Genomic DNA, 27,192 nt, shown 5'->3' with positions numbered 1-27,192 from the left:
CATTCAATAAACTTAAGTTATTTTAAAACCCAAAAATGTTTTAAATATAATTCTTTTGAACCAAGATGGACATTAATAAAAACACAAACAGAAGACAGTGTTTCTAGCATCTCAAACATATTTGTACAGTCACTATTGGTTCTGTATGGATGGTAAGCAGCGGGAGGCAATGGTCTTATTTAAAATTTCAAAGACGAGAAATTCTTCCACTTTCGGCTTCTCCCATCAGGGGTCGCCACAGCGAACGTGTCGCATGTTAAATTTGGCAATGTTTTACGCCGGATGCCCTTCCTGACGCAACCTTCTCAAACCGGGCTTGAACCGGCAGAGGTAGAGAAGGGAACAGGGAGGAGCCTGGAGTCGAACCCGGGTTTCACGGACGGAAGGCGCCGCAAACCAGCACGAGCTAAACTGGCTCCCTGGCTCCCTCCCTGGCTCCCAAAGACGAGAAATGATTTGTAAAAAGATTTGGCCTTTGTATTCACAAACATTATTGCCATTTTCTGTATTTATGCTCTAAACATATATTTAATGGATGAACTTTAAAATAAGATAGGAAATTTCTCTTTTCTTCAAGCAAAACTAGTACAAATTGATATAATAACTGCACAGAAATGATTGAAATTATGTACATTTCTACCATAGTATTTTAAATTCTAATTCAATTTTATGCAAAACCCAATTTAAATTAGAAATATTTAATTACCTGGATTGGCCACAGAGGGTCTACCCTGGGCGCCCACACCTGGATGAGAAGCTGCAGTGCTTGGTGACCCATTATTGTTTGCACGGTGTTGAAGATGACTTGAGGGCTGAGCATGATGCGCATGGTGATGCATGTTATGAGCGTGATGGTGATTGTTGTTATTGTTCGGCATAATCATTCCACCGTTCTTGCTGGCAGGTGGGCCACTGTTGCTTGGATTATTATTTGGGTTGTTACGATCCCACATGTTGACAGTTTTGCTGTATGCAGTAGGATCCCCCCAGGTGGATGTTCCATCGTCTATCTCCATTTTTCTACGGATGGAAGGAGGAGAGGGCTCCTCCCAGCCAGTAGGCTCCATAACCTGGTCCTGTTTGCTTACGTTTCCCCAGCTAGAGTTGCCTTGCTTCACAGAGCCCGGACCACCCCAGGAACCAATGCTGACGCATCCTCCACTGCCGGTACTGCTGCCACTGCTGCTGCTTTCCTGTGGCTTGGAGGAGCCCCAGTTTCCCTGTACTGGACCATTGGTACGTGAAGATTCCACCCAGTTACTATTACTTATAGGGGGAGATGGCTTAGCCCATCCGCCACCCCCTCTACCACCTCTTTTTGGGCTTTCTTGCCATCCACCTGTTCCTCCATTTCCGCCTTCCCCTTCCCACATGCTACTGGAAGACCCATTGTTTTTTACTTCTGGCTCTCCCCACTCCCCTGTGGCAGATCCATTAGAGCTCCCATTACTATTGCCCCAACTACTTGAGTTTTTGGGGGCCTCCCCCCAGCTTGTGGACTGATTTTTCATTGGGCTGTCATCCCAGCTGGGTGACTTATCTTCAGTACCCCAGGACGGGGTACCTCCACTTTTAGAACCACTTGTAGGTAAAGAGTCATCCCAGCCACTGGCTGTGCAATTTGATGCTTTGTTAAGTATAGGTGGGGGGTCTCCCCAACCAGACCCAGTCTGAATTGACTGAGGTGAAGTGGCTCCCCAGCCAGAGGATGAAGATCCTTCACTGTCATTTTTTCCTCCGGGACCAGGCCTCTGGCTGGGCCCAGTGTTAGAGTTGATATTACCTCCACTGGTTGATGAAGGTCCACCAATAGAGCTGGAACCTACTATGGTGTCTGAGCTGCTATTGCTTTTTCCATCATCAGAACTGGCTTCTTCCATCTCCCATACAGTGTGCTGTCGGATTGGGGTCTGTCCCCAGCCTGAATTATTTAGCACTCTGGGATCTAGGTCCTGTCGAGGTAGCAAAGGGGGGGCAAAATCCATGCTGGAGGATCTGTCTCTGCTACGGGATCGACCTTCACTGCTGTCCCCACTACCTTCACTGGCTGGGGGAGTTCCAGAATGCTTTCCCCACGAGCCAAGTTGCTGCTCCTGGCCAGAACCAGTGCTACCAGCATCAATTGAGTCCCAGCCTTTAGATACCTCACCACCAGAGGACTTGCCCCACTCACCCCAACCGCCATTTCCACTAGTTCCTCCACCACTGCCTTGGCGGCCCCAGGCAGAAAGGTTTTTGGAGGCAGATGATTCCCAGTTGGAGTCCTTAGTAGACTCAGCTGCCTTAGTTTCTCCAATACCCCATACAGAGCTGCCTGTTGTGTCACCATTGAGCTGAGATGACTCAGTTGGTGACTGGCCTCCCCAGCCAGTTAGGCCATGGATTGGGCTCATAGGCTCCTGAGCTTGTTGTGGCTGTTTACCGTAGTTTGGTCCATCGGTGTTAAGGTTAACAGGATCCATGTTGAAAGATAAATTTGTGTTGGTTGAAGAGTGCTGTTGATCTTTTTCATTAGCACTGATCATGCTAACCCAACCTCCACTTCCATTATCTGCATTTGCATTTCCCACATTTCCATTTATGCCTGGTGGAAGCGAGGAAGGATTGTTCATAACATTGGGGCCACTATTCCCAGCACCTTCATGGCCCAGAACAGGCCAGGCTGACGGATTGGCATTAGGATTCAAGTTCAAGTTGAAATTTGGTGATCCCCAGCTATTGGGGATTCCAGCTCTGCCACCATTCATTCCATCTTGCTTCACATCTGAGCCCCAGCCTCTGTTACATGCCAATGTGTTAGTTGACACAGGTCCTGTCATCATGTTATTGTTTGCTTTGAGAGAGTTGTAGAGGGCCTGCTGGCCTGCAGTACCAGTGGCCATGCTCAGAAAACCGTGTCCAGAAGAAGTGACAACACTGGTGTCTAGATTACAGCTAGCTGAGCTCAAGGGGCATTCCGGTGTGGCAAGGTGGATGGGTTCACTGCTACGGCTTATCGATGGCCAATCTTCTGTTTCACTTCTGTCAATGATCACTTTGTCCCAACTATTGGTGCTATCAACTGGTACAGTAGCTCTCCAAGGAGAGGCCTCATGCTGGGTACCAGTACCCGTATGGAGGGATGTGTCTGAAAAGGAAAAAAAAAAAGAAGAAAGAAGGGTGAGACCAAAAGGGAACAATGGCAGTCAAGAAAAATCTATTTAGAAGTTAGAAACTACTAGCTGAGGGAAGTGGTCATAAAAATCTCCTTTGCCTTTTGGCAGCTTGTAAAGGGAGTAGCCGATGTCAACCAAAGTAAATCAGGATCCGGTCAAAAACCTAAATAGGAAACTAGAATATTTTAAAATAATCCTTAAAGTGCTCCCCAACAAAAGAGGTTCTTATATTCTATTTGTTTACGCCGCTGATGGAGAGAACAAATAAAAAAAAGGGACAACAAAAAGCAAACAGTGAGCCAACTGGGGCAAATGCAGTGACAATTAAACCTATTTCCCCCGGTTAAATAATGGGAGCCATCAGGATGGTCAGATCAAAATGGTAACATATCCATGCCATATGAACCATAAAAAAAACTATTTTTTCTTGCTCTAGTGTCGTCAGCCAGATAGAAATAGTTAGATGTTGGCTTTACTTTATCCGTGTGTCTAATCTACTTTCTTCATCTTCCATTTATCCATGTATAGCCCATCCATCTGTCGAGCCTCACTCTCCTACACGCATAATCTTTTCCAAATTTTTCCTTAGTTCTCAATCCTTCATTTTCTTCTTCCTATGCACGTCTTAAAGAGTCACCAGTGAGACGCCCATCTGTCTGCATCGTAGCTTTGCTAGCTCGAGTTGAGAAGGGAAGCCCAAATGGAACTAGGGTGACATCCCATTCATCACCCCCCAATGCTTGACAGGGTTACTCCTCCAACTACACTGCACTAAAATTAATAATCGTCTTTTTCGGTTGGTGTCTTAAAACCTGTTTATACATAATGTCATACATTTAGGCTAAGGTTTTTTACATCTTCTCATATACTACAACACATAATACATTACAAGTAAGACATTCCCTCTAATTCAAAACAAACGACTCTGGATGCATCTAAACTTTCGATTTTTACTGTAAATTCACACAAAAAAAGGAGGTCAGTAAACCTGATAGTTATTTTTGTCTCACACTTTCTTCTACAAAACAACACTGCATGATCAATAGGCTGAATAGAACAAGCTCCTTTAGAAGTTCCCATTGTTAAAAAAAAAAAAATCAATTTTGTATGTTGAACCAAAATAACCACAAGAGCATTTTGAGCAATTTTCCAATTGGCAAACTAAGCAGCAGACAACCAAATTTATCCTGCACAACAGCATCTCATCAGATGTGGAACCAATAATAAACGTGTGCTCTAAAAGGGTTTTCAATCATTAGTAGGCAGCTAATCAATGATCTTATTAATTCTAGTGGGGGACAACAGGGAGCTTATCGACTGCAGGGGTTGCCTCTGGCATTAAAAAAATAAATAAATAAATCTAATAGTTCCTCATAAAAAACCCAACCAACACATTGGCTTTAATTTAGCATGTAAAAAAAGAAACTTTTACAATTAAACCCCTGTATGCAAACAATGAAATGTGTATAGGGATAGCATATTTTTAGCTTTTGTTTATTTACAAAACTAGAAAAGGCTTGAAGTACAGTGCAGTGGTATCAAAAAGAACAACAATCGCAATCAATCCTGGTACTAAAAGTACTACAAACAGCATATATGAAAGATGCTAAAGCATGGTTACTTTTCAAATCCCTGTTCTAAGTGATTTTATTCTTTCCAGTATATCGAAGGCACATTTCTCAACATGAGCTTGACAAAAGAAATACTTGGGGTTTAAAATGGCATGCTGAAAAAAATATCTTGCAAGCAGACTGGCCTAGTCAAATGTTATGACTAGGTATAGAACCAGCTACCTCTTTGCAGAAGACGTCATTTCTGGTTTCCATAGCGACAGGGGCAACACTGGGATAATTTGCTGTTTCATAAAACCTTTGTGAACTTTAAAAAAAAAAGACCCACTTTCAGCTCTGAAAAGCTATGGAAGAAAGTTTCAAACCTTCAATTACAAATCCCCCTTTCTCAAAAGGTTAATCCTGGCTTGTGTCGTATTCTTAAATGGACCCAAGAGCGATCTTTTCCAACAGATGAAAATTTAAGGAAAAAAATATCCACACAAGCTTTTTACCATGTGGCTGAACTGATTTTAGTATCGCAAAAAAAGTAGAGACCATGAATAATCAAAGCAAAGAAAATTTTTCATTTAAGTATTGGCCAGTACAACATTCTACTTTAAGATATTTGGTAATATTTAAATGGAAATGTAAAGGAAATTTTAGCCTGAACATTTCCGATTCTCAGGCAGCACTTTTTCATAATCAGCATGGTGGTACATATACATAAAAACCTACAAAAGTCTGCTGAAAAAACCCTAATTGGAAACATTACTGCAACACTTTTTTCAGAAAATGTTTCTTTTGAATAAAATGGCTCCAGAGGGTTTGCAGAGAAAATTGTCAACTAACTGACTTATTTAGCTTGTTAATAAATACACATTAAATGTAAATGTTAATTAGGTTGTTCCTGACAGCTGGCTTTAGCTGCTCATGTTGCAAGATGAAAAAGAAGATTCATGCAAAGTAGGTTTGGCATCATTTTAGATAATCTTAAAAGTGCAAGTCTCCTGCTCCTAAACCTAAGCACAGCAAAGCATGAATAAAAACTATAATTTTATCATAGTCGGACCATATTCATAGCATTCAGCTACTACTGAAATAGTCTGCTTGCTTTTATCCACATATTAAATTGCTAACAAAATGGCACAAAAAGTAGGAAAAGAAACTCAAAGACCTATGTTTAGCAGTGGAAAAAAAAGACTGGCTTCTTCAGGACAAAAGAGTAAAAACATCCTTGAAAAGAAGTGCGCAGGATTTACTATCAAGGCATGCCAAGCTCCATGCAAAGCAGATCCTCTCAGTACGACTGTGGTTCAAATTAGGATGCAACCACTACATTTTTACAAAGGCAATAAACTAAAACCACAAGAAACTGAGGCTTTACTTGCGTCTAGATGCATTTAAATATTGTTTGTGTGTCACAAGTGGGACAAAAACGGAATATTAAAAGCTTATAAGATCAGACTAACTTGAATTACACTTTACATTATAATAATTTATAGTAAATAGGTTTTATAATCATGTCCAATAAAAAATTATCTGACTATACCATACAAATTTGTCTTATTTGTTCCTCATTTGACTGCTTTGACAAACATTTCACGAGGGTTTGAGAGATTGAAAAAAATAACTGACTTGAAACTGACATGAAGGCAAGATAAACACAAACAAAAAAACAGAAAAAGGGTGCAATTATTTCCAACCAGCATTTGCAATCATGTGTGATTAATGTGTTCTTGTGTTCATTCAAGTTACAATTACGAGTGCAGAGTCTGATTGTGCCTTGTGAGGGAAATGGGTCAAATATAAAAACAAAGGGATATTAAAAAAAAAAAGGCAAGCCCATGCGAGCTTGTTTTAAGCAAAATTTTCATTTAAACCTCTACATCTAAAAATGGATGTAAAACGTATACGTAAAACAGAAACGCTGAAGTAAGAGAACCGTCTAAGCCCTAAAAAAACAATGCCGCTACATTGGATGATGTTTTTAAGAGTTGAAGCAGAAACAATCAAGAGATGAACTTCTCATAATGAGGACTTGCTGCCATCACAGAAGTGGGCTTTCTGCCAATAACTAAATGCCTCCCCTCCCCTCTGAATGAAGAGAAAGGCTGGGTGACAGAATGGGAATGGGTGAGGGTGGCAGTGAGAGATGGGGGAAGGGGCCTGTATACACAGCGTTGAGGGAAAAAGACAAGAAGGGAGAAAGCAGGAGAAGAAAAGAGACGGTGTGGCACTAAACCGATTTCCTCTGTTTGACAACGTGCTACAGAGCAGGGTCGAATGTACATGGACAAGCTGTGGACTGACATAAAACTTGAATCAAAGCAAAAAGGAGACGTTTATTGGTCTTTTGTCCCCAAATAGACCCTCTCCATTTCTCTTTGAGGGAAAGCTTCACACCCACTCACATCAAGGACGCCATGTACTTGTTTTTCCGGAAGCGAGGAGGAAAAAGAGACTGAGGGAATGGTCTCAGGGGGTGGAAAGCTCATCATTCATGTCTGTTTACCTCTGCTGAGAGATGAGAGAAAATAAGAGAGGGGGACCATGGTGACTTCTTTGGTTTCTCTGACAGAGGATGCATTAATGAAGCCACCAGGGGGTTCTTGCACTTGTGTGGGTATGAGTGTGTCACAGCTTAGGCACAAAGGGGCCATCTCTACCTCCCAGGCTTCATTTTGACCAAGAAATCTTCTGATTGTTTGATGATTCTTAAGCGCACAAACAACCAGAATTGCTGATTTAAGGGCTAATTTATTTTTTGTTCTATCATAACGAAATTCCACATTTGAGGATGTGGTTTTTGTGCATCTGTGTTTATCAAACTTTGAATATTTAAACCTACAGTTGCATTTTCACAACTTTTTCTTAAAGTCCCACTCGTGCAATCTTTTGATTTGTTGTAAAAGATCATTTTCTAGGACATAGTCTCTGCAGAGTGGCAGAAGTTCATTAGAAATTCGCTTCTGACAAGTGGGGGGACTGTAGAGTAAGGCTGCCCACACTTCCCACATCCTCCTGTTGTGTACACTGTCTCCGCTAACTTTCAGATCCTCACAACCCCAAGTTATCATTTCCAGTGCAACAAAAACAGCGAGCAATTTCAGAGCTATCCAGTTTTATACCATGGTCCGGGTGAATACTCGATTCTGATTGGCTGCTGGGTGTGCATTAAAACCTGATAACCACACGGTGAAAAAATAAGTTCCGGTCACCTAGCTTAAATGTGTTGTATCACTGCGCCGGCTTCTTTAAAACAACCTTTTGCTTCATCACTCAGACAAAAACAAGCGGTAAAAGGTGAACTTTCTCTCTGAACTGATGCTTTATTCAACCCATCGGAAAGATCAGCATATATATATATCGCCAAATCTTGACTGCAGCGGTGGTGCGGGTCGAGAAAAGCGATCCAAATCGGAAAAAAAACAAGAATAAAGGACTAAAAACTGGTTAATATGTATTGCTTTTGTAAGTGACCATTGTATAAGCGGGTTAACGTTATTACTCTTAATTTTTATTTCGGACGGTTCAGACTTCCACGGCATGCGTTAAAAAGTAATAACGCACACTTCGCCGGCCATTAACCCTTACGTAAACACTTGAGCCAGATCCCAGCTCAGATGAGAAAAACAAAGATGTGTATGGATCTAGTCGTCTACAAGTGGATGCATCAGAATGGAATGGAGCAGGGGGCTTGAGGTTTGCCGTCGTACTGCATTTTTTGTCTCCTGATTCACAAACATTTGAAAAAATAAATAGTTAAAAGTGCAACTTTAAGCTTATTTTCTTTATACATGTCCTCCATCATGAGAAAAATGCCACAAGGATGTGATAAAAACACCACAAAGAACAATCATTGGAGCGGGTCTTTAAAGAACTAAACAGCAGTGACCTAAAACATAGCAAATTTCCGGGTCTCTTCCCTTTAAGTTGTAAAAGGGCCCAATAGAAGGGCCATTTGTTTCAGGAGCAATTAAAAGAGTCCCTTCTGGCTTCATTGTCTGTCTAGGTGACCAGCAAACAGCTGCTGTGCAGCACTTCTCAGGGTCTTACAAGACCCCCATTTCAACACCTGCTAGCAGGCACCCTGTCTGGATGGCGGCTGGCTGCTTCAGACTACTTAAAGGTCCCCAGTCAGATGGAGAGATGGGAAAAGTGGGTGTGACAAAGGGAAGGAGAGGGGGACAGGGGGTCACTGTCTGGTGGCACAATTAAATGCAGTCGAGAGGGCAGAGGTTAAGTCAGAGTATGATGCACGAATGGCCTTGAATTTGGCGGGGGGTACCTTCACATTTTTGATGATAAGACTGGTGAAGGTCTGGCAGTTTCAAACAAAATAAAAAATAGAAAATTCCCTTCAGGTCAATTTTCTACAGCAAAACAACAAATAATCCAAGATGGATAGGACCTCTAAAGCACAGGAAACCAGTAATATTGTTGCTTATGGCTGAGAACCTACACTTATGTATTTGCGTGTCTGCTGTTGTGTCCACTCCTTTGCATAAACAAGAAAAAATGAATCTGGATCAGGATGCTCATCCAATACAACTATTTACTAAAATTTGTTTTGGCAAATTGTACACAAAAGCAACAAAAGAAAACACAAATCAACATTACAAGTGATCCCAAATTGAGCCGTGTGAACAAAATTCATGAAACCGAAACAAACGTGTTTTAAAGATTTATATAGACATAATCACTGGGATTTTAACTAAAAGGTATAGTTAGCAATTTATTGGGATGTAAATAATTAGGCCCCAGGACAAACCAAATGCTAAAATCCTGCACTAGCACTTCAAAACCAAGAGTAAATAGCGTATGCAGCCCAGAATCATTGCACCAAAAGAGCCGGCTTGAAGCTATTAGCTGAGCAGACAAAAAAGAACAGACTGTGGACTCGGAGCCCTTAGGACAAAACAAGAGGGTGGAAAAGCCAATGGCAACTCTGCCACAGGCTGTGTTGTACTAAAGACCCCCGGGGAAAAAAAGGCACTGAAGCAAAGGGCAACCAGGACAACAACTGCTTAACTAAGACATTTTGGGTAATATATTCAACAAAAGAATCTTGATTGGTATAAACCCTAAAGAGTAGACATCCCTCTTTAATTCTAACATCTGTCTTCATGCTTCTCTTCTGTCAATTAAGGCTGTGGCTCAAATCAGAAGTGAATTCACTGAAAGTGAATGAATCATCCACTGAACAAGTGCAGAAGTCAAAACAGAAACCAGATTAGGGTTGTTGTTTTTTTTTGAGTAATTGATCAGGTCTCAATTATCAACATGTCTCATCAAATTCTTACAGAAACATTTATAAAAGATTGCTTTCATTTAAAATGTTACCAAGGAATAGAAATGCCAACAGAAAATATGTAAGTAAACAAACCACAAAGGCATAACTAGAATAAACAATTACAAGTAATTTTAACTTTTTGTTTGATGTGGTTTCTGGTGAAACACTTCTCTGCATTGTCACCTGATGTGGATCTGCTTTTACCAAGAGCCTGGTGTTTTTTCAGCAAATGTTTAGTCAGTAATTAAAGGCTGTGCAGTGGCAAAACAGTGTTGATCAAAGGAAAGCTTAAAACGTGGAAAACAAGAGAAATTCCACAAAGAGGCAGCCAGATACTCACAATCTGTTACGTTCAAAGACACAAGTGCTGGGGAAGAGTGTGATGCACTGCCTTCATCAGACAGATGGTTAGGACCACTTAAATGACCAAACATATCATCTAAGAGCTCTCATGACATGCTGACGGCAAAATCCAGACATAACCGTTGACATAAAAAGCTTTAACAATGGCACAACTAACTAAACCAATACATTACTTACACAAATACACAACAGCACAAACACGCAAACTATTAGTGATCCTCTGGGTTACCAAGGGGTCCATTTACAGCCCATAACTGGCTAAGTAGATCATTAAGAATCTTTTATAAAAACAAATGTGCCATTTTTGGGATCATGTATCATTACTGTTGACTTGATGGCTCATTATTTGTTAAAGGGTAGTGCATGAGAGCTGCTTAAAGTTTTAATACGGTGTTGCCAATACAGCCAAAAATACTGCTTTACTCACATGCAGTCTTAACCTCCTAAGACCTGGCGCCCACATGCGTGGACATCGCAGTTTGGGTTATATTACCACAGCAGTCACTTCTTTGAGTGCGGGTCTTAAGAGGTTAAATAAGCATAATAGATGTGCAGTATGTGTGTGTATGGTAAATAAAGTATTTACAACACTACTGACAGGAAAAAACAACTTTTCTGACTAAAATTTGAAATAAGAAAAGGGCAATCCCATACATTTATTAAGGAAGGCAAGAAAAGTTAGCAGAAATTTGCTCCATTGAAACAAACTGTGCCGACACAAACCTGGGTGGTGTTTGCTGGCAGGAGATGTGGCCGAGTCTAGGGTAGCACTGCTGGTACTTGTAGAAGAAGAGGAGTTAGAGGACGAGAGTGAAGAAGAGGCGGGGGAGGAAGAGGAGAGAGTGAAAGCGCCGAGGGCTCCCGCAGGCAGGGGCTGGCCTCTCTTCAATAGCTGCTTCTGCTCTTGCTGACGGAAGCGTGGGGGGACTTCTCTGGCCGGATAGCGGGTACTGGCAGGGGACAATTGGCACTGCTGCTGAGGGGGAGTCGGAGTCGAGAGTTGGCTACTGCAGGGGAGGCGCTTGCCATTGCCAGAAGAAGAAGAGGAGGAGGAAAGGGGCAGCGTGGGGCTGGTAGGGTGAAGGTGGTGAGATGGACCAGGACTGGGCTTAGTGGGAGCAGGCTCTGGCACTGGACAGAGACAACACACCAGCATGCACACACAGAAAAAACACACGCAGACAGACAGACAGACAGTCAGATTTTTTTTTAAATACGGAGATTCTATGCTTCAGAAGTGCTCACTTTTAACATCCTACATGAGCTACATGAAAAACGACATGAGCTGTGCTATAAAAATAGTCATTCTATAATGACCCACTTTGATGAAAATGGTGTTTTGGTGTTTTTAACATGTTCTTGTGGCATTTGTCTGATGACGATGAACATGTGAAGAAAATTAAGATTAACATTGCCTTTCTGCGCATTTCTTTCCTCTTATCGTGAATCAGAAAGAAACGAAAATATGCTGTTTTTTCAGTCACGGCCACAAGTCAAATGCGAATTCCTAATGAACTACTGCTTGAGTTTCTACGGAGATCATTGAAGAATGGAACTCTGTAGAAAATATGTCCTAAAAAACAATATAGTTTTTTTTTGGCTAAAAATGAAATAATCATAATTAAAAGACCACTGTGAAAGCCTTTATAATAGCTAAAAAGATGACCGGGGTGGGAATTTGTAAAACTCTTAAGGTTTCTTGAGTTATGCAAGTTAGCATGGTAATAATGTAACTGGGATTATGTGGAAACCTTATTTAGCAAAAACACACAAAACAGAGTAAATACTAATTTTGTTCACAGACAACAACTGGCATCTATACCCAGGTTCAAACACACTGTATTCTTCAAAGACTATAGAGGAAATGTATCCTGTCTGTGTGAATCTTTCATTGTTTTTGTTCTCCCAGCAAACATGCAGAGCATGTAGTGACAGTTACTCCTCGTTCAATGCTGTCTGACATCGTATTGGTCTAATAGGTACAATCAACAAGACTTGGTTTTTGGACAACTGGCAACCAAAGAAAAAATATATATAAAATAAATTCACAAGCTTTGGAATCTTTCTGAAATATTCTAAGACCATAAACATAACAATAAATAAGAGAAAACACAAAAAATATCTTTATGTTTCAAGGCTAAAAATGCTTTTCTCTAAAATCTCAAAATATTCAAGTATTTTGTACATTTAAAATCCCAGCCAAGCAGTGTGTGTGTATAGTCATGAACTACAGCACGGCTAACACAACCACACTGGAGGTTAAAATAAATTCTGAGTGCAGAGACATTTGCTCTGGATGCAAAGAGTCTGTGAAAAGGAGCAGATAAAGGCAGATAAAGGCAGAGGCCGTCTTAAGATGCCTGCAGCTAAAACCTCCAAACACACAAGTATCAGGTAGAAACATCATTTTGACAGAAATAGAAATAGAATTATACAACAAAGTGCAGTGAATGTCATTTAATTAAGTTTTTATAGCCCTTCACATCTGTAATGCATCAGTGATCTTTATATGAACGTGAATTTCCCTAAGGCACAAGCTTAGCTGCTTGAAGAAATTTTAAAAATGACTTTAGTCATGCAAGAATATACATAAACAGTTGTCTGTTACTAACTTAACAGATGAGATTTTAGAGGAATACGCAGAGTGTGCTTGCCCAGCAGTATCTGGCTGGGTGCTGACTTGGAAATGCAGTTGGTGACGCACATCCCTGATTAAATTCAACTCAGTCTGCCTGATGCTGTCTGAGCCAATCAGACAACAGGCTGCTGAATACTACCCCCCCACACACCTCCTTTTCTCTCTGGTTCTCCCTGTCTGACCTAATCCGTTTACTCCATTTATTCCTAGTCCTTCAATAAGCAACTTGCTCAATAGCTCTTTCTTTATTTTCTTACTTTTTTGTGGCTCTGTATTTCTGTGGCTACTACATAATTCTGTTTACGATTCCAATTTGCTTCAATATTTTTTCTTAGTCTCTCCCCATCACACAACAAACATCCCTTTCTAGCTGGAGACTAGTTCCTCCACTGACATTTCACTTTTCTCAATCCTTCAGGTATTAGTAAAGACTACAAAAAGGTACCAGTATTTTAAAACCAGAACAAGTAGAAGTCGACTTCTGCACCTAAAGACTCACTCTGATCTTCTTTTGATGTATTGTAAAAACGATGGTCTTTCAACTATGATTATACCATGGTCCGGGGTGACTACTTGATTCTGATTGGCTTCTGGGTGTGCATCAAGTAAGGGTTAATGGCCGACGAGGTATGCATTATCACTTTTTAAAGCACGCCGTGGAAGCCTGAACAGTCCGACGCGAAGCTTGAAGTGTGTTAAAAAGTGATAATGCATACTGCAAAGGCAATTAACCTGCTTATACCATTGTCACTGACAAAAGAACTAAATAGTAACCAGAGTTTAGTCCTTAAGTCTTGTTTTTTTCCAATTTGGTTCGCTTTTCTCACAAAAAACTAACTATTTGTAACAATGCATTTCCAAATATCCCGCGTCTTGCCGCACTACCGCTGCAGTCAATATTCTGCAATACATATATGCTGATCTTTCCGAAGGGTTGAATAAAGCATCAGTTCAGAGAGAAATGTCACCTCTTACCGCTTGTTTTTATCCAAATGATTAAGCTAAAGGTTGTTTTAAAGAAGCCCGCGCAGTGATACAAAACATTTAAGCTATTAAACTATTTTAAAGATAATTAAATTCCAACAAAAAATAAATATCAAAGTAGCACAGCTGAAGCAATAATAGCTAATTATTGTTCAATTATCCAATTTCTTTGTAAAGTCTGTGTACATGAACAATGGAATGGAAAAACAAGACTTGAAAATTAACTAACAAAAAGACAGAAACATAATCAGCCCCTTTTTAAAAAGTCCACCGATTTGAACATATCTTTCGTTGTTAAAGGTCATTTGTATTGAACTTTTACAATTTAATAATAGATGACAGTTCAGCAGTAGTAGAGCTGGCCCTGAAAATTTCAACATTCTAGCTCAAGACTTATGCAAGAGATCTACAGATGCAGAGTTTCAGTACATCTCAACTTTTCAGTGGCGGTTCCCATGTTTAAATCAAAGGTTACTAGTTTTTAGCCTCATTTTCTAATTTGCTAAATATAAAAACAAACTTCATTTGCCTGTTTTACAACCCAAAAGAATGTTTTTTACTCCCAAAACTCTTTAATAAGGGGAAAAGGAACAATAAATTTTGATTGTACTTTCACTAGCCCTTCTGGATGAGAGTATCAGTGAATTTGAAATGTGTGGGCTTTAAAACTTTCCTATGATGGTCATGACCTTCACACATCTTACTGAGCCTGTAAATGAGAGCCAATTAAATAACCATCTGTATCAAGTTCAGTATAAATTCCATTAAATTTTCATGATGAAGCTTTCCCAGCAACTGTGCACCAGCCTTTTAATTACAGTCTTTCTTAACATTAAATGTTTAATTAGAAGCTATAAGAGACAGAGCGATTTAGCGGTAGTTTAAGAATAAAAATACAAGTGAATAGAAAATGTGGTGGTGGTGGGGGTAATAATGACAAAAGGAAATGCATAAGAAATTGGGATGTAGAAAATCTAGAACAAGGCCAGCTGGCATGAGATGAGATGTACGTTAATGTCAGAAACGGTCATGCTCCCAGAGCTCGGTGCCATGCAGTGCAGGTTTTGTCCATTGTATGCAGAGCCACATTTTATTATGCAGCATTGTTTGTGTAGGGGGAGCAGGGCAGCAACAACACAGGCCTCTGTGCTTTACAACGGTGCCTTTCTTAATCAAATTACAGCTGAGAACTACTATAGAGAAAAAAAAAATCAAAAAGACACTTCTAATGTTTACATCTACACTAAGTAAAAGGATATTGTTTAAAATGTGATTTTATGGTGTCATATGCAAAAAACATGCATAGGGAAAAGTTACTTCTAAAACAGAAAAAAAAACCTGTACAACACTACTTTGGTAAATGGTAAGTACATCAAATTACATAAAATGTAAAAAAAAAAAATGTACAACAGAAAAGAAGTTTGAATGTCTTGCAACTGAACAACATGACTGATATAAGCTTAAATAAACAATATTTTAACCCACCAAACTGAGCCAACATCCAGTTAGACAAATTTCATAAATGGTAAGAGGATCTTGTGCTACTGAAATTATTAAAGGCATGTGCATTTGTGTCTATGCACTCAACTGGATGTGCCTATAGACGGCCCCATCTGTGCACGTTAGTAGAGAGAGAAAAAAAGTCTGTCCTTACGCATGCAAACGCATGCCTTTCTCACCATTCAACTGTCCTATAAGGGGTTGTTGCTATAGAGACTTCCCTGTGCCTCATGTGACCTCCTGCACCCCCTTTCCATATAACACCTCTTGCACTCTCTTAATTAGTCTTCCTATTCCATGTCCAGGCCACTTTTTATTTTATTTACTTTAAATGTAAGCCTTGTATTTCCTCTCTGGGAGGAACATCACTGGCATTCCCAAAGAAACTCCACATTTATTGAAACCTCACAGTTAGCCGTCACTCCAACAAGAAAAGTAATAAAAAATTATAAAATGAGATATAAAATGTATAACTTGAAGGCAGTAATTAAGATTCAGAAAGCTTACATTTCTGATGTGATAGCTGCAAATTATGTATGATAAACTGCTCCAAGGACTTGTGTAGATCTTTCCATTGATAAGCTAATATCAATGCAGCAAGTATTAGCTTTGAGCCTAGTTTTGCAAATAACCGTCTTGGTTCGAACAACTTGGCCAAAAAAATTCAAGTAAAGGAAGCCAAAATTAAGACGTTGGCCATTTCCACGGTTATGTGATGTAATGTGAGAAGAAAAGGAAGAACTACGGTGATGCAACTCTTTAATCAACAGCCCAAATTCTGCATGAACGTCAGCTCCTACATTGGGGAAGAAAGAATGTGATGCATTAATTACATTAATTTAAACACAAAGTTGTGTAATAATGCTCTGTTTAAAGAGCATTTAAAGAGAATCCAAATTGTTTAAACTTTTAGTAGCATGTACAGTAAATCTAACTCGCTTTTTACTAAAGAAAAGGCTGACCTGATGCATTGTCTAAGATGTGGTACATTCCAATAAGCTGGCTAATATTTAACTTAAGTAGCTCACTGTAGGGGGTGTGGGAATAAGAAGGGGGGGTCTTGTGTTTATGCGTGTGAGTGATCATACAACATGAATAAACAAGGAGGAGAGCATTATTCAAATCTGAGGACTCCTCTTGTTCTTTTTATCTCCTTCCATCCATTCTGCCGCTTGACATACATAGAGAAACAAATGGGGGATGGAGGAAAAACAATTATGCCATTCAGTCATAAATCTACTGGACGTAATTCACAAGCTTTACACAATTAATTCATTGCATGTTTATAAATATGTTTAACCAAAGAAAGAAAAGCAGCTAAAATGCTAAAGTAAATTAGCCTCTAATTAAATTGCAGTTCATGAAATTACATTTTAGAAGTGTTGACGCAATTGATAGCATGTGAAATTGCAAATTAATCCAACACAAAATGAGAGGGCACTTGGGTTTAAGTGCGTCTCTCGCCACTTTAAGAATTATAATATTGTTATCACCATGACGACACCGTGCAAATATGTTTTTCTTTAGATGTAGTTTATTAGGCTGAGCTTCATGTAGGTATATTAAGTATAACAAAAGTCAAAATGCAGTGGAAGAATAAGAACCAAGTTAATGACAGGAGTTGAAGTTCATCAATTTCTATGGTGTGTGAAGTATATGAAGAATAGAAATGGTTGGGGTTGATTTTCTAATCATACATCACTTGAAGTCCTTTGATGGACTGGCAAACTTGACAGTTGCTGGGTAGGATCAACATACTTGTGACCCTAAACAGGAACAAGCGGGAATAGAAAATGGATGGATGGATGGACGGACGGACATCAGCCAGAGTTGTAGTGAGGCTTTAAAAATGTGCTTTTAGTCAGTTTTGCTTTAAAATGTAAAGAACCATTGTCTATATTGGCATAGTAAAATTGTAGTATATATGCAGACACTCAGAGATAAACCATATTAATATGTATTCCAATGGTAGATTTTAAACAATTACGTTAAACACAAATGTTTGCTTCAATTAGTGGGAATAGCCATACATTAAGAAGAAATGTACATATGTTTTAGCTGCAGTGAGTAATTGAGAACAAAATGCAGCAGTGTCTGTATTCATGCTGGCATGTGCATGTTTGGTCAGTGTTGGCAGGTACGTGCAGAAAATAAACTTAAGTGATAGTGCAGTGGTGGTAGAGATCATGGTGAAGCTGTTTTTGTGCTTGTGGTAAATAATTAGCATAACTCTGAGGTAATAGAGATCGGGTGAAGAAGAATAGGAGGACCTGACATCAGAAGGCAAGCCCAAATTTGAGTGGGGGAGGTGGGCTGGGGCAATGGGACAGTGGAAGCCTGCATTTGGTGAAGCTCTGTGCCTAATTGAGGGCAGGGAAGTTAATTCCAGTGTGCCAAAGCTTTATCTCATTTTCATACATATGAACACGGCGGGCCGAGATCGATTACCGCAAACAAATTGAAATTCCTGGGACCAAGCGGGCCTACAGAGAGGAAAGCAGACAAAGGGTGATGGGAAGTGGAGGGAGTTTGTATGTGCGACTATGAATACCTGAAAGAGTAAAAGGCAGGCAGGATTTACTGATACGGATGGAAACACACAAATCCATACGGCATACAGATTTCTGTCCTTTCCGCATATGCACACCTTTATTGTTTAGTGTCACGCATGAAACTTCATCTCATTCCAGATGATGCAGCCTTTCTTTTAACAGATATTCCAGAGGACAGGTTAGGACTATATTCAAAGAAGACCAGATGGCTACCTTTACAATCAGTCCTTAAAAAGGCCTCTTTCGTTTGGCTCGTTCCCCTTTGGTTTATTTGAGTACCACTTAAAAAGAAAAAACAACACTTTCTTTTTTCTAGTTCCTTCCCTTCTCTCTTTCATTAAACACTTCACAGAGTAAATACCTTTATTTCTTTTTGCATTAGAGAAACGTCTGACTCACAGCAGTTATTTTAGCACAGCAGTTATTAAATTGTTTCCAATTTAATTACTTTTAATTCAAACTCTCTACAACTGTAGCATCTACTTTTGTTTAGCCCTGTACAAAGTAGACATTTGACCACATATCATGCAACTAGTCTGACATCTTCAGGATCAATTTAGGAAAACTAGAACCAAGAAGAAAGGAGGGGCTACCCTTATGAAAGCAACACATAGATGGCTGAACATTTTTTGATTTAAATGTCACCACTTTTCTATAAATTCATACAAGTTGTACTCAGTTTGAATCAAGCAATTGCAAAAAATAGCATATATGAAAAAAGACATTTTAAATTACTGGTAAAGCTCTTCAAGATACCCATGGGAAGATTGAAGGGTGGGTTGGCTTTTTATTGTAATATTGTGTATTTTTGTTTTGTTTCTTGTTTTAGATGTTAAAGCGCCTCAAGTTGCGCAAGGTATGAGAAGCTCTTTTTTTTAATAAATAAAGATTGATTTGATTAATTTAATGTATTATGAAAAGGTTTAGGATTATCTTCTCCATTATTCTTCATCCATAAGTCCTTGTGTAAACATAAAAACTAACAGAGCTGTGTGTGTTCAAATTTTGTAATGTTCCTGGTTCAACATAATACCAGCACTGTTCAAGCCATTTAAGTATATGTCTAAATAGCTAATAAAATAGCAATCCATATTAAATGAACTTTAGTGGAAAAAATTATGGTTTTGCTTAATTCCGTTTATGAAAATGATCTTTGAAAAAGAAAATGGATTAAAAAAAAAAGAATGGCTGATGATGAGTGGGAGATGCAAATACAAATTTGTTATGGGCCAATTTCAGTTGTTCAAATACTTGTTTGACTCACCGTATTTTTTGCACTTTAGGGTGCACCTGATTATTAGGTGCACTGTAACTGAATGGTCTGTCATCAAATTGATGTCATATGTAAGGCCCACCAAAATACAGGGTGCATTAAGTGAGACAAAAGAGTTGGAGATATGTTCAGTCAGTCAGACTTAACTGAGCTCACAGTTATTCTAATTCTTGTTTATGACAAGCTACACTCTAGCTACACTAGGAGCATCAACGTATTCACAATACCGGTGATTTTCCAACTTTATTTGCAACACGTAAAAAAACAACCGATACCGCTTAAACAAATGTTTCTGTGACTATGCCAACTCTCAACACTGTAATTAACCTGTAAAAAAAAACAACGCAAACACACAATCCAACACAGCTACATGTCAGCCGCGGTGTCAAACATTTTGACAAACCGCAGTGGACCTCTCAAAATCGCTTCCATATCAGTAAGCACAACAAGAATTAATCCAAACAAAAGGCACTGGGAATATAAAGCACATCGTCGTTTTTAGAAAAGAAAAAAAAATGTATTTTAAGTGCCTTATAGTGTAAAAAATCTGACACCATTTAACATTTAAGCCTGCATTTTCTCCACAACCACCAGCAATATGACTACACAAGACAATTCTTCGTTTTCAGCATTGAATTTTTCTTTAAGATAAATGTACACCAATAAGATCATTTGCTGGCATGTCACAGGAAACTAAAACTGGTTTTGAAACCCAGAAAATGCACAAGTATGAATGGCATGTGAAGACTTTCGCTTTGAATTCTCATTCTCTCGGCTTTCCAGCTGAACTCCATGTCCTTCTTGAACCGAGTGTGCCTCTTGCTCGGTCTTTATCCCATCCCCCTCAGTTCAGCAACACTTCGCTGGCTGAGCTGTCTAGGTGCCCTCACGCTTCACTGCCTAATGCTGCGGGCACACTAAACATCACTTTGCATTACATTCAACTGTATTTGCACTGATGTGTGCTTGATTGTGCTCAGGAAAAAAACCCTGTAACAATTGCGCATATATGTGCCTAACCGTGACTCCTTCTGGATCAGTGTGTAAGTGAGTGTGTAACTGTAGATTAGTGTGTGGTAATCAGAGCTGATTTATGCACGAGTGACTGGAATGAACAGCTAAATACAAAGAGTAATTTTGTAGAACAAGACCCTCACCTTTGGGTTTCTGTTCAGCAGCCTGCAAAAAAGCAAAACAGAAATAAAAATTACAAAGTAACATACAGCAGAAGCATTGTTATAAATCCGCATTTTGTCTAAGAAACACATTTGTTCATCTTATTATGCCATTTACTGTTCAGTCTGGTTCCACAAACAAAGAAAACCAGATGTTCAACTAAAACATCCTTTGTGTTCTTTATTGCTTTAAAAGTGGTAAGTTAAAGGTTATTATTTGTGCTATTGAAGCTCTAACAGATGTTCATAATTTATGGAATACAAAAAAGGATCACTTTGAAAAAAAGTTGTTCACCTTTTTTTGAGCAAGGTCCTTCTTGGTCTTTTCCTCTTGATATTTCCTTCTGTTTTCTTCCATCAAATGGTTGTCTTTTTTTGTGTCGCTAGCTTCTCTCAGCTGTTGGGAAAAGAAAGAAGGACTGCATGAAACTAACAATCACTACGATTGTGTACAGATTTTTATGCACTAGACAAATCCACAGCAGTGTTCATTGTAGTCATCACTAGATAAACATATAATCCGCCTTTGTTGATACCAAAAAATAATTACAAAATATATACATTTAAACGTCCTTATTTTCATCGCAGTCCAAGCTGAAGACAATTAAAACGTTTTGTAAGGATTTTTAAAAATATGTTTTTTTTCCATTGAGAAATTTCATTTTATGTCATTTCCATAATAATTCAAAACACCTTTGTGCATTTACAACTATGCAAACATACTGTATATATGGAGGACATACAGAGATATTCAGTGATTTAAATACACACAGTAACATTTCTACGCATTTAAAGATGAGCCTCATTTCCTTTGAACAGTAAGTAGTTAAGCAACCAAAGTGAAATATGAGCACATCTGTTACTAAAGCCCTTTTTATTCTTGGAGAAAAAACTATTCTGATATTAGAGACTTTTGGAACAGCAGGAGTACCTGACAAATTTTTCCTTTGACAACTTCTGCTTCTTCTTTTAGGTTTAAAAAGAAAGATGATTTTCTGAAAACAGGGATTTATCCACAACATTTTTCTTCAGGACTGTTTCCTTTCAAAGCAGCCAGACTGTCATAAGATTTATGAGAAATCTAAAGAGAACAATGACTATTGAATTCCAGAGAAAAAAATCTTTAAGCTAACTAACTGACTAAGACATGAGGTACTTTCACAAATATGCATTTCCATTGGGATAGCAAGCCTGATGCCCAGATGAAAGATGAATCTTGCACTTTATTGCAGCCTTTATTTCCTCTGGCTTAGATGCATGAGATGGGTCAAAAAGACTCAGTGTTTAGCCTTCACAAAAAAAAAAATAGTATGAACCACTGTGCTTTCACTTCAGACTGTATTTGGCATCGATAGTTGATCTCTGAAATATATATGTGTATAATTTTTGAGTATTGATGTTATTTTTTTTCATTTTCTTATAGTTCCGATACATTTTTATTGCGTTTCTCCCTGACCATCCGAATCCATCCAAATTCTTAGTCTTGGCTGCCAAAACGTTGAGACACCTCAACTTAACTCAATGACAAAACTTTAAAAAAATTCATCAATAACAGGGTTTTGTCTCATGGTGTTCTCATGTGAAAAACAAATACCTTTTATTTTCTTGACAACATTTCTCTTGTAAAAAGATAAAAATAGATTGATATTGATGTAAATTGATAAAAATAGAAAAACTATGTCAATAAAATGCAAAAGTGTGTAGTTTTAGTCCAAAATCCAGTCAAGCAATTGAATATATAAACTCTGTGCAAGCAATCATTGATGGTCAGACATCCAGCAGGAGCAGACAGGACTGAAATCACCCAGCAAAGAGCTCCATCTCAGAGTCTGCCCCCTTACTGTGCTGCCCACTGGCAGAGGGAGAGATGTGTCAATCAAAACACTAGGAGATGCCTTAAAAAGGCAGTCTGACAGTGCAGATGTGTCTCTGACAATACAGAAGACAAAATAAATAAAAAAGTGCATGCATGCTGATAGACAAAGTAAAACGTAGGACAACTAAGCACCTATGGTCCAAAAATAGTTTTAATCTAAAGCCTCGAAAATGTAGATGCTAACAAAATAGGCAAAGAATATTGGGCGTGCATCAGCTAATGTGATATTTTTAGGATTTTCAATAATCGTTTCCTTTGTTACCCTTCAACCACCCCCCTCCCACAATAAATAAGACATATGTACAAAAGTAAATATTTTGCCATCTTTGGAGCAAAGAGGAAGCAACCACCATTTAAAAGGAGTTTGCAATTTTAATAGATATGCAAGCAGTGCCAAGGCTTAATTATTGTTTATTTTGTGATGCACTGGTTCCATCAGATCTCTGCTATGCAAGCTGACAAAAGTAGCACCCATCTGACACAAGCATGCAACTTGGTAACCTCAATAACAAATAAACTCCTGGCGAAGTGGCAGGAAGGTGAGCGGAGACCGCGACATGGGGTAACATTTATTACGTCTGTGACGGACTTTTCTTTCCCTATAACTTGTAAGTTAATTAGAAAAATAGTCTCACTTTTACCTCTAAATGACAGTGATGCTTCTGTGTCAGGTAACTAACACTGCTGTCAAAATAAGAGTAATGGAGTAGGAAAAATGAAGCCGGTCAGCAGACACAGATGGCTGATTTTTTACATCTCTGTGTTACATATAGTAGTTAATCACATTTTAAGGAAATGTTAATGGAAGCTCTGGAGTGTCAGTCAAAATTTTTGTTAAATATATAAAAGGTGAATAAAGTTCTGCTTCAGGTTGAATTAAAGCTACCCCCATACCCCAACCTTTGTTAGCCCGTATGTTGCTTTTACTGCCAACTCCCTCCCTAAAAAGCACTGACACCAGCAGTTCCTCAGCTGTGACCCTAGATACTCTCTGCGTTCCCCTCAAGGTTTCAGATTTTAACTAGCTGGCAGAATAAAAGTGCAAAATATGTTCTGTTTCAGGATCAGGGATCTACAGGGTGAAATTAGGTTATACTGTGATCTGGCGAAGGGACACAGTATTCAAACAAAAACAGTCCAGAGCTATAGCAGTGCATTTGCCATATGAGGATTTTATCAAATAAAACTCAAAATTATGGTCCAACAGCTATGTGTTGATCAGAATTATTGTCACATTGCTGTTGTGCAAAAGCATAAAAAAATAATTAAAGGGTATATCATCTTAAAATAAAAGTACTTTAATAGAAATAAAAAACAGTCCTCCATAGTCATGACTCAGAGTTAATAAAATTACTTGAAAAAAACGTCTTAAGCACAAAATGAGAGTTTAAGTGCAACTTGTTTTACTGTCTAAATATATGCAAGCAGTCACAAACACTTTAGTTTTAAATCTAATAATAAAAAACTGAAACAGAGAAAAAAAGCAGCAATAAAGCTTCTAATGATGTGTGGAATCAGTTTTACAGAAAAAATAATTTAAACAAATTCAAAGGTAACTGGTTCTTCATCACAAATTTTGGTTCTTAAAAAGACATTTGTTGCCTAACTAAGTAAATGCAACTCCCCACTGACCACCTTTATACAGAGTGTAGAGCTGTGAAGTTGGCCTTTCCAAAACCCCGTTCACATCCTTCTTTAAATCCCAATAACATAACAAACAAAAGCTTGAAAGCTGGCCTTTTTCCAGCACAGATTTACTGGCATTTCACAGTATATTGGTGAGAGGAACATGTGGTTTTACAAAACTAGGAGAGAACAAAACTTTTTTTTAAAACATATGCTGTCTTTAAACGTCTGTTATAAAACTAAATGACAATATTCCACATTGTGGGCTGTGATGGTTTAAAATAAAAGGGAGAAATAACACTATGAACATTGTTCAGGTATGAAGAGGCTAGAAAAGCCCATTAAAAAATGACAGAAGGAAATTTGTCAGATGCCTTTCTTCTTACACCAGGGATGCGGGAGGAAAGAAGGTGGGATGTCAGAATGAAACAAACGCGGGGCAATACCAATTAAGAACGACAGCCACTGGAGAAGCAGACAGGGCACGGAGAGAAAGAAACAAGACTGAGCTGGAACAGGGAACAGACAGAAAAGAGTCTCACTGGGGGAGTCGGGAAACTAAATCGAGGGAAACTTTAAAGAGGCTGGCAGACACGCCGAAATGAAAGGATGGGGGGGGGGGACTAAAGTATCCATGCTGCTTGATCACTAGTGTCTAGAGACAGAGGGGAAAATATGGCAGGGGTGATAGAAAATGAGAATAAAACGGGAATTGTATGGTGCAGAGACTTGGCAAGGCTAAATGTAGACAGAAAGTTCTAAAGAAAAAAAATAAATATATATAGACAATCCTTGTGTGATTTAACCGGTTTGCAATAAAGTGCAAAGATGCATCCAACACTTAAAGAAAGGTTAGAGTTTACACATTAAAAAAAATACTAATTAATAGCACAGGTAGACCATGACCAGTGTGTGGTCATTCCACTTTGCATCAACATCACCATTCCTGTGACATTAACCGCAGGACTCTTCTAAGCCCCATTACACGCAACATTACGAATTGGCTCTTCCCTAGAATATTCATCCTCAATACCTGCTCTTGCTGCGACACACCTCCGCCACTCTCCAAAACTCTTAGCTAGTGTGCATGTTTACTCAGTCTGAGCAGTATATCAAGGCTGTTTATTTCACCTGGAGGCCAGGTTTGCAAACAAGCTTTGCTCGGGGAAGATGGAGTGGCTCGTGTAATTATTGGATGCACTTTATATCACCCAGACTTCCCTTCAACTGGCTCTAGCAGAAATATTTTTGTTTGGTGAAATCTGGTGCGAAGATGTTCTGAACTCAAACGTGTGGGTGTTGCGAAGCAGAGAGGATAAGATAGTTTCAACTGTGCTATGAAAATACCAGAATGAAGTTTTGTTTCCAGGAATTCTAAGCTGCTGCCTCTGAAAAGTCAGTAATGGAGCTTTTGCACAGTGGCAGCTCATTAAAGAAAGAAAATCCAGAACAAGACCAAGCAGACCTGCCCTCTACCACCATCATGGCTACAAGGTGTGAAAAGAAGTACAACAGTGCTGGATTTTTGAATTTGGGGACGCTTTTACAAATTATTTTTTAACCAATATTATTTACAAAGCAGAGTAACCCCGTGTTTTATACAAAGGCTGCTCAAATGGCAGGTTTTAACTGTGACGGAGCTAAATGAATGATGATTTAAAGATGTTCACATCATCCCAGAAGACAATGCTTCTCTTTGGAAAATAGTCATGAAGTAGCAATATCATTAATCTCTGGGGGAAAAAAGAATTCTTGAAATAATTTAGAAATTATTTAAACTGTGTATTACTATCAATTTGACATGAGTGGCAAGAATAAGGCTTTCTACAAATATATACTGTTGAATAGGTTTCCCTCACAAAATATTTGTTTAAAACTAAAACAGTAGATGCGCATCAAAAAATGCATTTGCATGTATGGGGTGTAATATCCTGCTGTTTCGCTCCTCCCTTTTCCTGCCCTCTGTGTCATTCTGCTCACCTGGCAGGTGGTGGCCGACCACCCTGATTTCCACATGTACTAAGTTTGGTCATGGATCCAATCCCTCATTATTAGTCTGTTTTTGGAGTGATATGGTAATGTTGCCTCCCTTTCTTTTGCTGGATACAGTTGGACTACAACCCTGATCCTCGTCTCTGGTGACCCTCTTCTTGTGTTATAACCTTATTTTTTCCCCCAAACCATGATGCAAGTATTATGGTCCTATCTGGGCCATTCCAGGATAAAATCCCCAATTACAAACAAGAACATTTCCAGTGGGTTACGGCTCCAAAAACACGTTTTTTGAGCTGTTTAATTTAAATTGGTTATGTTTCAAAAACAAAAATATCTGGAAAACATGCAGAGCAGAAGTAAACACTTAAGTTTAACTGACTGTAAACAAAGGTAATAGTAGAGTCATTAACAGTAAAGACAATAATAAAGCTGACCTCAGCTGACAAGCCTAAGCTGGCCTTGCTTAGAGACAAGCTGTACATGATAGTGCTATTTACATAGCCTTAACCTAAAGCCCAGGAAGCATTGGAAGAACTAAATACTGTTACATAATGTGTAAGACTGTCTAATGTTGTGGGGAAGGGGGGGGGGGGGGGGGGGGCTTTGTAGGCTGGATATTCCTTGGTTTCTTCTGCTCTCCACATCTCTCCAATTAGCGGATACGGAGCAGAGGGAGGGATGGAGGCCCCACCAAACCTCGGCACACGGAACATTCCCCTGGACCCCTGCCAAGACTCGCAGGCAGCAGCTCGCCACTTTCAGCTTCGCTTTGCCCTTCCCCCTGCTTTCCCAGACTGCCTTTCCTTAGGTGGGCCTCACAGACTCCCTCCACAACCCCATCCCCACCCTCTCGACTTCATATTTGGCACAACTGATTGCATAAAAACACGTGCAGTCCCAGCAAGAAACAAGCATATGTTCCGTTTCAATTTTACAATTCAGCCATCAAGGTATAATTTACTTAATAAATAAGTAAATACATCTTTACATACAACAACAAACAATGGGCATTGTATTGATGAGCATTTTGCTAAGCCAAAATACAAAAATCAATGAGCTGTTAAGATCCCACACACTTTACCACTTGCAGGTAAATAGCAAGCTGGTGGAGCGAAACCATAACAGACTATATGAAGGTGTAAACATCTTTAAAAAGCAATATGTCTCAGCAATTTGCATTTAACAGAATGCCAAGAAGGAAAGTTGTCA

At 39.0% G+C, this 27,192-nt stretch overlaps 1 protein-coding gene across 4 annotated transcripts in view; it reads right to left on the bottom strand.

Annotated features, from left to right (window-relative positions):
- LOC101157348 (trinucleotide repeat-containing gene 6C protein) overlaps window positions 1-27,192 on the bottom strand; it is a 48,556-nt gene that overhangs the window by 18,292 nt on the left and 3,072 nt on the right. For 3 of the 4 annotated variants that reach the window (XM_011473887.3, XM_011473888.3, XM_020700409.2), the window contains 4 exons: window positions 20,782-20,883; window positions 20,469-20,490; window positions 11,088-11,495; window positions 707-3,127 (listed from right to left, as the gene is read on the bottom strand). In XM_011473887.3, the coding sequence (XP_011472189.1) occupies window positions 707-3,127; window positions 11,088-11,495; window positions 20,469-20,490; window positions 20,782-20,844 (2,914 nt within the window). In that variant the 5' untranslated portion in view covers window positions 20,845-20,883. The remainder of the gene's footprint in view (window positions 1-706; window positions 3,128-11,087; window positions 11,496-20,468; window positions 20,491-20,781; window positions 20,884-27,192) is intronic. The other variant, XM_011473893.3, reaches the window with a different exon arrangement.

Source organism: Oryzias latipes, chromosome 1 (assembly GCF_002234675.1).
Source record: "Oryzias latipes chromosome 1, ASM223467v1".
Taxonomy (NCBI): Eukaryota; Metazoa; Chordata; class Actinopteri; order Beloniformes; family Adrianichthyidae; genus Oryzias; species Oryzias latipes.
Note: the sequence above shows the minus strand (reverse complement) of the source record. Positions and strands in the feature narration are given on the sequence as shown.